General features: G+C 40.4%; 1 protein-coding gene across 6 annotated transcripts in view; it reads right to left on the reverse strand.

Moving 5' to 3' along the window:
* Window positions 1-16,628, reverse strand: part of LOC114232800 (nuclear body protein SP140-like) — a 32,976-nt gene extending 16,348 nt beyond the window's left edge. For 2 of the 6 annotated variants that reach the window (XM_054723299.1, XM_054723300.1), the window contains exons 1-7: window positions 16,485-16,628; window positions 10,363-10,525; window positions 9,116-9,284; window positions 6,721-6,804; window positions 5,339-5,401; window positions 3,503-3,652; window positions 1,165-1,248 (exon numbers count right to left, since the gene is read on the reverse strand). In XM_054723299.1, coding sequence (XP_054579274.1) covers window positions 1,165-1,248; window positions 3,503-3,652; window positions 5,339-5,401; window positions 6,721-6,804; window positions 9,116-9,284; window positions 10,363-10,525; window positions 16,485-16,516 — 745 coding nt within the window. In that variant the 5' untranslated portion in view covers window positions 16,517-16,628. The remainder of the gene's footprint in view (window positions 1-1,164; window positions 1,249-3,502; window positions 3,653-5,338; window positions 5,402-6,720; window positions 6,805-9,115; window positions 9,285-10,362; window positions 10,526-16,484) is intronic. The other 4 variants (XM_054723304.1, XM_054723303.1, XM_054723301.1 and 1 more) reach the window with 3 other exon arrangements.
* Window positions 16,629-16,714: the final 86 nt, after the last annotated feature.

The raw sequence follows: 16,714 nt of genomic DNA on the forward strand, positions 1-16,714 counted from the left end.
GCCACTTCTACCCCCTGGTGCTCCTTGAAATAATCTTCTCTTGTGTTTGAACGGTAGACCTATTTTGGGACCACCTTTCAGAGCACTTTGCTTACACTAACCCACAAGTCAGAATGTACACGCTCTAAAAACGGAAGGAAACTTACATTTTACATTAATAAATATAGAGAATTTTTAGAACAAAAATATTTACAATAATGTTCTGTTGTAACATCAAGACAAGATAATATATGTGTGTGTGGTGTGTGTGTGTGTGAGGGGGGGGGGGCTGGTGTCATTTCCTAATGGATTTTCCTAAATAGACATGTTTCCAATATACTCTGAGAAAGAAGGAAGGGAAAATCAATCACCACTTAGTGCACTAAAGAGCTGCAGATTTTATGACCACTCATGCTACACACAGGATTGAGGAAGCAACATTTTTATAACCGTGTTGAGCTCCAGCTTTACAAAGGAAATAACCCAGAATCCAGGAAGCTGGTCTTTTCTTTTCCCTTTATCTCCATGAGACTTTGTGGAAGACCTTGAAACATTTATGTGATTTTGTTTCCTCATTTAGAAACAAGAGTAACATTGGCCATCATGCTCTTTCCTCAGGGCTGTTGTAAAGGAAAAAGTAAGACACTATTTGCAAAGGTATTTTGAAAAGTCATTCTATATGTCATGACCTGCTGGAGAACTCTCTAAAAATCATCACTTTGGGTTTCAAAACACCTTATTCATTTCTGCTAACACAGGAGAGCTGGAGGAATTGACCCTCAACACTATTCAAACTTTGTGATTAGATGACAATATGACCTTCCAATAAAGAAACATTTAGCTTTCTCTTCTCTGTAGAAATCACTGTATAAACCCAACACTTTATAGTCACAGAATTAGTTTTAAAATAAATTCACTACTTATCTAGCCTGTTACTACTATATAATCAATAGATGGGTGCATTGGTTGATTTATAGGACCTATGAATTAATAGTCCTCATGTTTAAAAAATATAAATATAATGATTTCTTATTAATTTGCACACCTCAAAAGGTCAAGTAAAATGAACACAGAGAATTGGATTCCAAGATAAACTAGATCCGTGGTATCGGATTGATGCTTCAGGAAACAGTAGCGTTTAATTGAGGTTTCTACACCCCAATCCTTGAGCTCCCACCTCCTTACCAATTTTCCTTTTCAATGCTGAGGTGGAAGCTTCAGAGGGTCCATCTCCATCAGTAAATTCAGTGAAGTCCTGACTGTTGATCACTGCACAAAGAAGAAATAACTTCTAATGTCCCAGGGTGGGGCCATGAGTCCACTGAGTGGAAAGCCCTACATGAGACCACTAGGAAGACCTAGAAGCTAAGTTAACTCAGATCCCTCTGGTCTGTGCCCGATGTGCGTGACCTGCAGGTTGCTTCAGGTCCTACCAAAAAGGTGGTGAAGTTCATGCACAGAGGGCAGCTTTGTGTAACCTGAAGCACTTTTCTTATCCTCTACTCTCGTTCTGCCTCATATTCCAAAACCCATTCTTCCTCAACTCCCATCTTCACTCTATCTCTTACCTCCACTCTCTTTATACCCATTATCTCCACCCTCATTCTACCTCTTTTTTTCACTCTTTCTTTGTATTGTTTTAAACGTGTCTGAATATTTATTGGCTAGAAAGATGGATCAGAGAGAAGTATTCATACATGAAGCCTAAATTTTAAAAATGGTATCAAATTACATATTTTTAATCTTTTTATTTATTAATTAATTTTATTTTAATTTAATTTATTGGGGTGATACTGGTTCACAAAACTGTATAGGTTTCAGTGTACAACTCAATAAAACATCATTTGCACACTGTGTCAATTGCCCATCACCCCAAGTAAAGTCTTTTGGTTCAGCTCCTTTTTGCTAATTGTGCTGGTTTCTGGTAAAGGTATCTCTTTATACCTCTCCTTGTCTTTCTGTGAATGTTTTTATTATTAATCTCCTTTCATGAATATCCTGGCTCTCTGAAATTTTTCCTTTTTCTTTAACTCTTACCCCAATATCTTTCACTCTTTGAATATAGAAATATACTCTCTGATGTCAATATTTACATTTACCGTTTCTGTTTTTGATATTTTTTTCCAATTACTGGGGACATTTTCCTGCTGAATCCCTGTGTAAGGCACTTGTTCCTTCCCCTTTCTACCTCTAACCAAGGTCACCAGGACTGTCTCCATGGGTCCTAATGACATGTCCCAGACCCTTGCCTGGTACCAGGATTCACATCACACATTCTTTCAGTAAGCCTTACTTATACTGTCAGATACTTGGTTACAGTCAGTCCTTGCTTGGGCTTCAAATTTAGCTCCTGAATTTAAAAATGGCTTTTCCTCCTTTATATGCACTGGGTCTACAGAGCAGGAGTTGATTTGGTTTCCATGGTGGAGTAGCTCTGCTCCTGGACGATATTGTAATAAATGAAGAATTTCATTTGCCTCCCCTAAGGGAGTGAGCACCCTCACGACAATCAATAAGCCCTTCTCCCTGTAATTCCACTGCAGGGGATAGCTCCCCCAGCCCTGTCCTTTCTTGCTTCTCAACTCTGTCCTTTCTTTGTGCCTCTCTTTTTTAAAAAAATGTTTTTATTGAGTTTTAGAGAGAGTGGTAGGGAGAGGGATAGAGAGAAACATTGATGAGAGAAGAACATCATTGATCAGCTGCTTCCTGCACACACCCCTACTGGACATGGAGAATGCAACCTGGGCATGTGCCTGATTGGAAATGGAACTAATGACCTTTTGGTTCCTGGGTTGACTCTCAACCACTGAACCACACCAGCCAGGCTCTTTGTGCCTCTCTTGCCGTTGGATGTTTTACTTTCCGGAAGAAAGGCGTATTTTTATGAGTGGGTTCCAGGGCCTTTTTTTTTTTTTTAATTTTGTGGACACCTTTCCTTCCTAATGGTGTTGGGAACACCCTTTTATAGCCTTCTTTGTGGTGACTTCTCAAATCAGACACAGATGTCCAGTCTTCATTCATTGTCCTTTATTTATTCTTGACATAATTGTCTTTGTGGCTCCCCCCATTCTTTCTATTTATTGTTATTATTTCCCTCTGCATTTTTCTCTCTTCCTACTCCCTTTCTCTCTATTTTTGTATCAGTGTCCCCATGGCCCAGCACGGTGTAGGGGGAAGCACTGTAGCTGTACAGGATACAAGAAGCTGCCAAGAGTGAGATCCTTCTTGCATGTGACCCCGGGTCTCCAGGCCTCACCATAGATGGGGACTTGCTATCCACCTGATTTTTCAGTTTATCCTTTCTTTGTTACTAGTATGTTTTCTACTCCCTTCTTTTCTATTTCTATTTCTTTATTCCTGTGAACCATGAGTGCTTTTTCTACATCAATTTTATCTTTCTTTATATTTGTCTTTCTAGCATTCCAATCCTCACTAGTCTTCCCGGTGCCTTTACTCACAATACCAAGTTCCTCCACCTGCCAGTTTCCCTCCACTCTCATCAAACCCAGCCACTCAGTCTTACCTGCTGTTTTAGACTGTTGGGCACATTGTTCATTTGCTTGTTGGCTTTCTAGTGCATCCCTGTTGTCACTGGTTGTACATGTTTCAGTTGCATTTATCTCTTGTGTTTCACGGAGGTGCTCTGAGGATCCACGTTCAGGTGGGGCTGTATCTAGACCATGTTTAGATTCATAGGTATTTTATTTGCTCCCTGCATCAATCAGTCTATCAGAAAAATACAAACTCTCTAAGCGTTTGAAGCAGAGGGAATTTAATCCAGGGGGTTAGTTATACAGCTGATGGAAGAGCTGACAATTCCAGAGGAATGCAGCAACTTGAAGAATAGTCAACAGGAAGCTATGGGAGGGACCAAGGGTGAGCTCATGTGTCAAGGTCACCAGATACGTAGAAACTGGACCATAGCTGGCTTGCTTGGTGGGATTTAGAATCATGGGAGATGTAGCCAATGCCAGAATTGCTGCCCATGACAGTGATGGGGAAATACCATGCTTCTCCCTTATTCCCCCACTCCACTCTCTTGCTGCAGTAAGGGAGATGACAAGCAAGCCAGCAGAGTCTGTGGCCAGAGATAGAGGGCAGAGCAGAGCAGAGCAGGAACCCATAATGAATGAATCTCTTGAGTAAACCACCCAGGACCAGCATACCCCCTTCTCCAAGGTGAGCTTCCTCTGCTCAAGTTTTATTTCATTGATCCATCCCACTCTGTTCCCACCAACCTCACTAGTATATGAATAAATATTTTTCAATGCAGCTTGGATTTTTCCATATAGTACTGTTTTCCTAAGCAAAGTAATTTATGTAACGATTGTTTAAATAATAATTTCCACAATTTTAACATAGAAACTTTGCCCTGGTGCATGGTTTGTGCTACATCCATAGTTTCTTGAAGCCTCCTCTTGGGGGCGGGGCACAGAGCACAATCCTTCCCTGGCCTGTGCTGGTCACAGTCAACTGTCCCAGCTGAGTCAGGCTCTTCCGCACATTTATTGGTGGTTTGCTGCTTATTTGGGTTATAATATCACCTCCTCCTCCCCCAAAAACCAACACTCTGTGCGCGCGCGCACACATACACACACACATTTCGAAGCCCTTCTCTGCTCATTACTCATCCCAATTCCTCTCACCTCTCCTATTCCCATTAGGTGCTGTGGTAGATGAACTGCTAAGAATATGGATTGATGCATGTTAGATATTTTATATTCTTATTAACTTGTTTGACTAAATGTGATTTGCTAAAATTATTCTGAAAGATCTTTTTCTTTTATAACAATGTATTACTAATTTAGAACATCCTTTCTTAAATAGCACATCCCAGTATAAGCTACGTAATAATGACTTCTATGGTGTTTTTAGAGCAGCTCCAAGCCTGCTGCCCCAGAGATGATGGGAGAGGGTTGGTTCAGGAGGCACATGGCATCCATGGTCCTGTGTGAGGGACCCAACAGGTAAGATTTGGCCTAGGGGAACACACTCATCAGCCTTACCCCACCACCCTCACTGCAGTGCTGGCCACCACTGGACGTGATGTCAAAGCAAGGCTGCAGTCAGATTCAAGCAAGACAGAGGCAGAAAACTGTGAAGCCATGTGCATGGGCATTAGGTCCAGGCCCAGGTTGTCAGGAGCTGGCAGCAAGTGCATTTAAGGAGTATGGAAGGAGTGACCCTCCCAAGCAACAGGAAAATGAAGACACTGTTATCTTTAATTCCTTGGAGAAATTGCCAATGCAAAGACTGACTATTCTGGGCAATTAGTACTAAAAATAAGCAGCCCTCCCACCATAGAACCTGCCAGATGGGGCAAGAAAGCAAAGGGTCACAAAAGTCAGTAAGAACAGACCATTGTAATTACAGGCATCTGGGCCTAACCACATCAGTCTTTGATAAGAAGTTTCACCAGTTCCTGGGGGAAGAAATGAGGTTTATTTCAAAAATTGAAGTATAGGCTGTGTCATTCTCCCCTAATCCTTTTTAACTTTTATAAAGTAGGAGTTCAAGATCCCCTCCCCAAGGTATCAATATAGAGCCCATCTGGACTCGGAGGATCCTACTCATCTCTTGTCATCAGCAGCCCCCTGTCCTCAGCCAGGCCATCTCACTGAGATCATCCATAAGCCATTTAGTAACCAGAGATGGCTTTTCTTGTCACCCATGGCCATAGGGAACCTGTTTTTGTTGTCAGCACTACCCCTGACTGGTGGCTTCACCTGACTTCATACAAAGTCATGTCTCCTTGTCCCACCCCACTTCACACAGCACCCTCTCTAAGCATGTCTGTTTCTCTGTCTTGTTGGCCCTTTATGAGGTTCAAGTCTGATTCTCCTGTACTATCTCCAGCTAATGGTATTCTTGTTTCTGTACATTTCTCTCTCTGCACAGTTCCCTACTTTTGACTCGTGTGTCTGTCTTCCATGAAATAATCTGGCTGTGTATAGGGTTAAGCACACAGACCCTGGATCCAGAATGCCTGGTTCATCTTGCTCATTTGACCTCAGGCCAACTACATACACGCTCTTGCACGATTTCAGTTTCCTTTTCTGCAAATGGACAGAGAGTGATACGTCCCCCCAAGGGCAGCTGTGAGCACTAAACCCACAGCTGCCAGAGTAAATGGTCTGTAAGTGAGCTCTTAGTAATATGGTTGTTGTTACTGTGTCCTTTAACCCTTTTTCCTGCCTTTCATTTCCCCTTTTTCTTTATCTCTCAAAATACCCATATCCCATCTTGTACATTTCCTCTCTCCCTCCCTATATGACTGCCCATCTCCTTGAATATTCCTGCTCCTGAACAGCACCCCCCACATTTAAATCAGTCCCTTTGTCATCATCCAGGATCTCTTCTGTGATGTTGTCCTTGGACCCATAATTCTTAGCCGTTCACAGCTTCACACTCATCTTGTGACCCACAGCCATAGGGAATCTTCTCCAGCAGGATCTCTCTAAATCATAATTACTTCCAGGTTAACATCATCTTTAAATCTGGTTTCCTGACACACTGGGTTCCTGTTCCTCTGTCTGGTTATTGGGCCAATGGTATCTTGTCAGAGCTCCTCCTCCAGGATCAGTCTCTGGTCAGACTCTCATACAAACAGCCCTCCCTTCCTTTTCTAGGCTCCTCAACAGGTCTTCCCTGATTCCCAAACTCCACTCAGGACTCAGGGCCACTTCCCATTCTCCTTTCCTCTAAGCAGAGGAGAATCGGTTTTTATCTGTTTGCAATCACCTTGTTCCAGGCTTAGTTGTTCATTAGGCCTCACTGCATTTTCTTCTCCATCACTTTCTAGGAGGAATTCTATGTCTGGTAACACTGAAGAGAGGGCAAGAGAAGACAATTAGAGATCTTCATGGAGTGGGAGCCATCTGAAATTACATGTTTAGGAATTCCCATTCCTTGGATCACTCAGTGCTCAGTGGTCCCAATCCTATTGGTAATGTTCTCTCTTCATTCTGGAGACAGAAAGAGAAAAACCAACAAAGAAGCTCTAATGCTTCCCACACAGAAAGGAACCACTTAAATGTCAGGATAAAGGAGCTGTGGCAGCATCGTGAACTTGTTACGCATGTAAAAAATTTCAGCTGGCCAGGAAAGCATATATCAAAATAAATAATGTACTACTTATTTTGAAATGTGTTCACTGAACTATTCCAATCATAAAGAAAAACAGAGGCATTTCCTTGGGAGGAAAACAAAGATCCTATAGAGGTTTATTTGTATAAAAGAGGATAAAATTCCAAATCTTTGAAAATGTGGCTGGATAAGAGAAAGTCTTGTGCCAGGGAGGATGACTGCTTCCCAAAGAGACAAGCTAGAGGACATGGGAACAACTAGACAGACTGAGATCCGAGGACAAAGGAAGGACACTCTTTGAAGCTGCAAGTAGGGACTGAATTTTGTGGCACAGGAGGACGTCCCAAGAGGCCTGGACCAGGGACCTTGGAAGGCTGCCAAAAAAAGGAGAACATAGCACCAGTCCATGGCCCCTGTATGTAAGTAGCCCAGCAAACATATAGAGGAAGGTAATATACCAATAGTCCTTGGTGCACATCTCTGGAAGGTGCTCAGGGAAGAGATGGAGGGAAGCAGTTAGCCAACATGCCTCAGGGCTGATGGCACAGGTACCTCCTAGGGCAATAAAGCTGTATTTATAAACCTTATAAACCTGTACTATCTCTTTACCGTGTGGTAAATAATATCAAATTCCTTAATTTTTGAAGCCAGACTTTCCAAAATCCTTTTTTACTCTTATCCCATGTGAATAAACTCCCACAATCTGCTTCTAATTTGTCCTTGTTGTGCAAATACACAGACCCTAAAGGGGTCTATGCTTGCTCCTGTATCATCATATTCCTCAGTTCATATAATTTTTCCTTTCAATTCTTCAGCATTGCGTGGAAATCTTTTTGAGAGCAAAAGTATATAGACTAAAAAAAAATTTCTAGGCAAGTCAAACAAAAATTATTGGAGGATACTTCTTTACTAAGAACCAATAAAAAAAAAAATGAAATCATGCCTCTCAGGGAAAAAGTAGAGAATCAAACCAGTAGTATTGTATAGCATAAAAAACCATCTCTGGCTGAGCAATTGGTTTTTTTATTATTTTATTGTTGATCATACCTCTTATGGAGAATCTATATATATAAAAGCCTAAGTGACCATTAGGACCAGATGACCGGCTGGTAGCTATGATGTTCACTGACCATCAGGGGGCAGACACTCAACACAGGAGCTTCCCATGGTGGTCAGTGCACTCCCACAACCAGCCTCCCATGGCCAGCAAACCTCCCGTGGTCCCTCCCCCTGGCAAGTCTGCCCCGTTCAGCCCTTATCACCGGCCAGACTGAGGGACCCCACCTGTGCACGAATTCATGCATCAGGCCTCTAGTGAGTTAATAAAAACATTTCTACTTCTTCAAGAGCAAATCTGAACTTGAGTTAATTTTCTTGCTCGTTCCTCTGGAAACCTGATAATAGTGGCCTTTCTTCTGAGTTAGTAGGCCAACACTAAGCTCAGAGTTAAAAATTACCAGTGACTGTAGGTGGGTAAATTGCATGTGGCCTGGGAGGGAGTAGCTGTGAACTATAATCCATTTTTTGTCTTCCTTCAACATAGCAACTCATGTATCTCAACTGTACATTGATCAATCTCTGAAAATTATGACTACAGTGTTGTTTCATGAGATAGTGACTCCAGTAGGCATTGTGTGGCTTAATCAGGGCAGATCCTGTACCCATATCTAAACTGTTACTTGAGGCAGGTTGTAGTCAACTTAGTGGACTGCTGTGTGGAATCTTGCAAATGGTCTCATATAAGAGGAACAACTGATGCTACCCTTTGGGATGTTGTGTTTCATGTCACTTATCCTTCTAAGTAAATCAGATGTCCCTGTGTCCCTGGTAGTCTTGTGACTCTCAATGCCTAGTATAACAGACCTGCAGGTGAGTATCTGTACTCTAGACATTAAATCATAAGCATTGAGAGACTCATGATATGTCTGTTTTCTTAACTGCTGCATCCACACTACCTAGCACCTTGTGTGACACATGGTAGACACTCGATACATACCCGTGGGAATAAATTGGCCCTGGACATCAAAATGTAGGTAATAAACTTAATTACCTTTGTAGAATATTTTATAAATGCGAAATAAATCAGGGTAATTCTTCATGATGGTCTTGCTGAACAGTGCTCCAAGAAGAGACATGTCAAATTTCTTCTCCAGTTCAGTGAGAACATCATATATGACTTCATGTACAGAAAACCGTTTTTTAAAAGATTCTTGAGATTTCTTAAAAACAGTGAATGGAGAAAACATAAATAGAGAAAATGTCTAAGTTACAGAAGAGCCTTAGAAGCGATTTTATTGTTAATGTATTATAATTTCCCAACATAGGTATCTTCTCAGGTACAGTTTTAGAATTTCTCTATATTTGTGTGGCTACTAAGTGGAACAACTAAATCCTTCCTCCTAGAAAGCACCCATTTGTGAATCTGAGCTCCTCACCCTCGTTTACATGAGATGGAATAAGGAGCCATTAGGAAGAACAAAAATGGTTTCAAGTGAAGTAATGTGTAGCCCTTTCAGAGACTGGCTAAATGTCTTAGGAATAGACTTAGTGGGGGATGTGCTGCTGTTCTATTGACTGGACAGCCCTTGTCCCTTCCCCAGGACTGACTTGGCCTGGAAGGTCCTGTGAACTTTGCCATAAAGAAAGCCTATGCACAGGGCAAATGAAGATGTGCATCTCTATATCTCTTTAGTCTTTTGCTAAAATTAACCTAAATTCTAAGAATCCAGAAATACCAAAAGAAAAGGGGAAAAAACAGAAAGGACACTGAAAACTGTTGTTGAAAGAATAGCAAGCATCTACTTTCAAATTTGTCCTAACAAGACATTAATTCTCTGTGGATTTTAATGTTCTCAGGTCTTAGTATTTAAACTGATGTTCACTGAAATGAAATGTTATGTCAATTATTATTTTATTAAATGAAGTCATTCAACTTATTCACCCATTCATTAATATTATGTTTAACTTCTAGTTTATATTACACTGTATATATAATTTCTAGAAAACATTGTACACCCACTTCAGATGCAGCCTATTTCCAGTGCTATTCGCCCAGCTCCAAGGGGCCACCATGGAGACCATTCCTTCCGTTAGAATCAGGACTATCTCCAGTAACTACTGCTTCTCTTCTCTCTTTTGACCTTATAGGAACACTTAATAGCAATACTTGGGAAGGTCTCCACTCATAGGCAACTCATCAGTTACCCAGTTGTGCTCTGACGTTTAATTCCAGGATATCAAAGTATAACTTAGTTTGGGGTTGTTTTATCAGATTGTAACATAATAAACCTCACTTACTTCATACATTTCGTTAGTGATGAATTCATGGTCACGAAGAAGTTCAAGGAAAGGAAATGTTGTTTTTATTGCACCTGAAATCTCCACCTTATATTTTTTGAAGTATGTGAGTGCAATGTCATTGATACGTTTGTTTTCTATGTTCTCATCTTCTGCAGACATCCTAGGGAGAAGGAATACCATGATAAAATGGCCATCAAGGTTTTGATATGCTGTAACATTATATATATGAAGGATAGATAGGCTGTGAAGAACCAACATAATTAAAATAAGGGGTCCTGAGTAAAGATTAGAACAAATAGAATGGAAGCAATGGACAAAATTATAATAAAACGAAGCATGGTGGATTAGAAAGACATAATAGTATTGAAAAATGCAAGCCTGTCATGATCAAAGTCATTGTAAAGTTATTTTGTCCCAAACATATCTGCAATGTTTTATGAAAACATTTTAATTGCCCTAACTCCCTGCTGACCTGATCTCACTCCCAACTGCCCTCTCCTGCTGGCCTGGTCACCCCTAACTGCCTCTGCCTTTGCCCCTACCACCACGGCTTTGTTCGGAAGGAAGTCGGACATTTGGAAGATGGCTGGTCGACCCAATCTAATTAGCATATTACCCTTTTATTATTATAGATAGATTATATAGACTAGGATTGCTTACATGGGGGGGGGCGGGACCTTTTTCAGCAGGAGGAGATGCTTTTGGCAGACAAAAATACATAATCCCTATATCTGGACTGATAACCAGTCATATGTACTATACTGCCAAACCAGTCATTAAAAAAATTGAACCACTTCCTTACACCTTACACCAAACAGCTGTTGCCCTTAAAACCCCTCCTCAGCCCCCACCTTAGGTTCTGCCTTCACAGCTCACCCAGATTAGGTTCTGATTGGTCAGTTTCTATGCCAGTCAGCATCAAAAGCTCTGCCTCCTAGGCAGACATTGGCTACTCTGGGAAACCCAGAATGGCCCCACCTTCACGTTGGCACCAGCCCTTTAGTCATGCCCCAGTCTGCTACCGGATGTGTCTCCGGCTGCTCTACAAAGCAGCACCTCAGGTATGTGCTGGTGGCAATTTTGAATTTTCATCCCTGACTTAACCTTACAATTCGAGCTCTGTGAAGGCAAGCATTTCTCTTGTTCAGTCTTGGTTCACTCATAGACTTTACCTGTGTCTATGCATCTATGCTAGTACAGAATGGTGACCGATCGAACAGTCATTTCAGTCATCATTGTCACTGCCTTTTTATATACACTGAGTGGCCAGATTATTATGATCTCTGAATGCATAATAATCTGGCCCCTCAGTATATATATATTAGAGGCCCGGCGCATGAATTCGTGCATGGGTGTGGTCCAGCCAGACTGACCAGGGGGAGGGTACATGGGTGGTTATCCAGCCTGCCTGCTGGCCAAACTCCTGGTTGAAGGGACAATTTGCATATTAGCCTTTTATTATATAGGATATACACTGAGTGGCCCGATTATTATGCATTCAAATATCATAATAATCTGGCCACTCAGTGTATATAGATGATTATATATGGAGAAATTATAGAGACCTAACTAAATTCCTTAAGTACTAGAAAAGGAATTTGCTGAGAAGCCTGAATAAAAAACAAAGCAGGTACATAAAACTAACAGATAATATATGCACATAGCATATATTGAAAAGAAATAATACTTCAAACACAATAGTAAATACATATACATCATAATAATAAAAGGCTAATATGCAAGTGGTTGTCACACTGTGATGCCTTAATGATCAATCAGCAGGGAACTGAGGCTGCACAGCGCCGGGCCGGGGAGGGGGACTTGAGGCCACACCTCCCCAACCTGGTGGGGCTTGACATGGGACCTGAGGCTGCGCCCCCTGCCCAGCAGGGCTTGACGAGTGTGGGGCTGGCTGGGTCTCGATCTGGTGCAATTTCAAGGCATGCGCAGGTAAGGGGACTTGACTCTGGGTCCTGCAGCATGCCCCAGACTCTGACAGGAGGGAGATTTTCATATACAATTTACTAATTTTTTTTCATCTCTGAAATATTGAAATATTTCCTCTAATTAATTCCCTTTTAATGTGCATGAATTTCGTGCACCGGACCACTAGTATACTTACAAACCTCTAAAAGTTATGAACCTATATGACAGAAACTATAATGTCTTATTGAAGGAAATTAAACAAGATCTAAATAAATGGAAATGTAGAAGGTACCTCCAATTAGGAAAACATAGCAATTTAAACATGTAAATCCTTCTGACATTTGTAATCCCACTGAAACTGGCTATAGTAATTCATTAATTTATATGACAGAACAAATATCTAAGTCAAGCAAATAAAAGTATTACAAGAGTAGATGAAGACTTAATAGGTTTAAATATTAAAAATCAGTAAGATTAAAAGAATGTAGAAAATATTTTCAGCACACATGTCTAAGGCTTAATATATCTGATATATAAAGATTCCAGTCTGTTTACAAATTATGACATATAACCTCAAAGAAAATGGACCTGAACAGTCACTTAGCGAAAAGGACATTAAAATGTCCAACAAATACATGAATACATACAAACTAAAACATCAATGAGAAAACCCTTATCATCCATTAGATTGGCAAAAATGATTTCATAAAGACAATGCAGCAAGGGGGAAGATTCAGAGAAGTAGGCATTCATTGCTGGTGTGAACATAAATTGCTGTAGCTGGTCCTATACAAAAGTAAAAATAATAACACTTTTTATTTTTTATTTTATTTATTTTTTGTTAATCCTCACCCAAGGACATTTTTCCATTGATTTTTAGAGAGTGGAATGGAGGGGGAGACAGAGAGAAACATCGATGTGAGAGAGACACATAGATGGGTTGCCTCCTGCACGTGCCCCGACCAGGGACGGGATCAAGCCTGCAATTGAGGTACATGACTTTGACTAGAATCGAACCTGGGACCCTTCAGGCTACAGGCTGGCGCTCTATCCACTGAGCCAAACCGGCTAGAACTCTCCTATACATTTTTTAAAAAGTGTCATTGCCCTAGCTGGTTTGGCTCAAGGGCATGTACTTCGGTTGCAGGCTCCACCCTGGTCTGGGCCCTGGTCGGGCACGTGCATGAGGCAACCAATCCATGTTCTTTTCTCACATCAATATTTCTCTCCATTTTTCCCTCTCCCACTCTCTCTAAAAATCAATGGAAAAATATCCTTGGGTGAGAATTAATATATATATATAATGTATATATATGTATATATATATAATGTATATATGTATATATATAATTAATGATAAATATTACTGACAAAAATATATTTTATATATCTATATGATAAATATATATATATATATATATATATATATATATATATATAAAATTAAATCTTTGTGACTTTGGGTTAGACAAAAAGATAGCTATAAAACCAAAAGCTTGATAAATTAGAATAAAAAATATTTAATCTTTTGTACTTTAAAAGACACTATTAAAATTAAGCCCAGCTTAATTTTGTGGTGGCTCAGTGATTACGCATCAGCCTATGAACCAGTAAGTCATGGTTTGATTTCCGGTCATGGCATATGCCTGGGTTGCGGCTCAATCCCTGATTGTTCAGGAGGCAGCTAATCAATGATTCTCTCTCATCATTGATGTTTCCATCTCTTGCTCCCTCTCCCTTTCTCTCTGAAATCAATAAAAAAAATTTTTTTTTAAGGAAAAAACTAGTTACAAAGCAGAGAATGAGAATCTGGGCTTGGTCAAGGACAAGGACTTCTGCTGAGAGCACGGAAGACAGATAAGCTTGTGATGGTCATGCAGGGCTGGAGTGAAGCACCCCAATACAGTCAGTTCCCCACTTAGGATATGCAGTCAAGTTTTCAGGCCAAGAAGCTAAAGAAACCATGTCAAGGGTCACTGAAAAGCAGGGTAGAATTACCTGAAGCCTCACTATTCAGAAATGGCAATGGCAATTATGATAAGGTCTAGAGAACACAGAGTGTTGTTGAAAGCTGTGAAGTCACTTTGCCCTAAGGAAGCTGTATCAATTCTGGACACAGCTAGAGACTGACTAACTGGACTTGATACAGGTAGTGGACTCTGGCTGGGGGATGAAGAAACTAACACAATCAACATTTTAAAAAATGTAGTAATAACAAGAAACCACAAGAACTATTAAAAATTAAATAATTGTCCTAGAAGAAAGGTTTGAGATAACCATTATGAAAAGAAAGTGAAATCCTAAAGTGATGATTTATTAGAGACAGATAAAGTTGTGAAGGTTAAAGTTGTACCAATGGAAGAAAAGTTTTGCCCCAAAATTTAATATATGTGTGTGTGTGTGTATGTGTGTGTGTGTGTGTGTGTGTGTGTGTGTGTGTTTGAAGATAGTAGAGAAGAAAGTTTCCCTGAAGTAAAGGTAGAATTGAATCTGCCACCTTAAGAACAGGAGAACTATGGTTAAAGACAGTGTGTGTGGAAATCACCAGTAACTTTCTTCATCACTTTTATTTATTTGTAATAACAAGGGTGCATCTATCTTATAAAATCAGTACTATAATAATTTTTTACTCTAAATTGGAAAGGTTTAATAAGATAGAAGTTACCAAAAGACAGTTAAAAGACAAGGAAGTATATTAATAAAGTTCAAACTACATAGCAAACTCTCCCATATCATTACAGATAGGACAATCACCTCAACTGATTACATTGGCCAAAAATAAACCAGCAATGACAGACCAGGCAATTTCAATGGTCAAGAGACACAAAACCACGCTCAACTGCCCATGTTTTCTGAGAATGCAAATGAATAGGATGCATCCCTTTATCTAGCACCTCTGTGAAGTCTGGGTGTGGAGAGATGGCTCATCACCTAGTGGTAGGAGAATATAGTGGTTCAGCCACTAGGAAGGAAATTTGGTAGGATCTATAAACAATTAAATATTAGTACCCTTTGCCTCAACAATTTCACCTTTTGGTGTTTGACACAAGACAAATACTTGTATATATGCAAAAACATAAATATATAATTGTTATTTATTGCAGTTTTTTGGTAACAGTGAACAACGGAAAAGAACATAAATGATTTAAATACCAGTTCCATGGAGTAATATGCAACTGTTAAAAGTGAGGTGGATCCATATGTTTATTAACATCAAAAGACCTCTAATAATTTTAATATTAATTTTTTAAATGTAAAATGCAGAATGGTATATACAATGTAACCTTATCATTAAAATATAAGACACAAATGTTTTCCTTGGGAAAGTAAGTTATATGTGTAAATGCAGACATAAAATACTATGTCTCTCTCTGCATAACACTCAACAGGACCAGGATTGGAAGCTGCAGTAGGGTGGGTGGTGAAATAGGATTTTTCCCTCTATATACATCCATGTCATTTGAAACTTTATGATCAAGACTATGTAATGCATTTCTTTTGTATTAAAAAGACATCCAATTAAACATATTAAGTAATATTATTTACTGACCCATTACTAGAAAAAAAGACAGGGTTAATATAGCCTTTTCCTTGTCAGAGGTATAATGCATTTACAGAGCAGAAACTGAAAATACAGATGTAAATACTCAGCCAGCACTAGTCTTTCACATCTTGGTCCTTTCTCTTCCTTTTACTCCCTTCAATCAAGATCCCTAGGGGAAAAAAGCTCACACCCCTAAACAAATTCCGGAATAAGCCCAGGCTGGCCCCTCCCCAGGTCAGGTATGGGACCAAGGCACCCAAAATTTTATCCTTTCTAACGTACCATCTTTGAAAGGACCTAGGTGAAAGCAGAGGGGGCCTGAGGGAAATGAGATAGTGCAGATGTCATAAGAAAATAACAAATCTCTGTCTCAAAGCATCAGAAACGACAGCCGAGTCCAGATGGCCCACAGCTGAGCAGTAGCTGTAAGACAAGAGTCCTGTGGTTTGTGGCAGCTGCACTCACACCAGCAGCCGTCCCTCTGCAGTTTAAAGATCCAATTCCTTCACTTCATTACATTTCATTACAATGCACGTCAGTGTCCTTGTAAAGCAGGATGAGGTCAAGGTTTAGACGAGTGTCTAATAACACACACTAAAGCAGCAGCACAGCCAGACAGAAAGTTAAAGGAAGGGAGACAGAGACTGACCTGGTGCTGAGGTCTGTGCCCCCACTGGCCATCGGCCTGCCTTGGGCCCTGCCTGGACCTCTGATCCTTCCAGTCTACCCAGCCTGGGTCCACTGTGGCTGCCTAACCCTGAGCAGGAAGTGAGTGAAATCAACCGGGGAGGGCTCCACCCAAATGGGGAAATGAGAAGTGAAAGCAACTTTCTGAGTGTTTTCAGACACTGTCTCCCTCCTCCTATAGCCCAGAGCCTG

The sequence above is a fragment of the Eptesicus fuscus genome, chromosome 11 (assembly GCF_027574615.1).
Source record: "Eptesicus fuscus isolate TK198812 chromosome 11, DD_ASM_mEF_20220401, whole genome shotgun sequence".
Taxonomy (NCBI): Eukaryota; Metazoa; Chordata; class Mammalia; order Chiroptera; family Vespertilionidae; genus Eptesicus; species Eptesicus fuscus.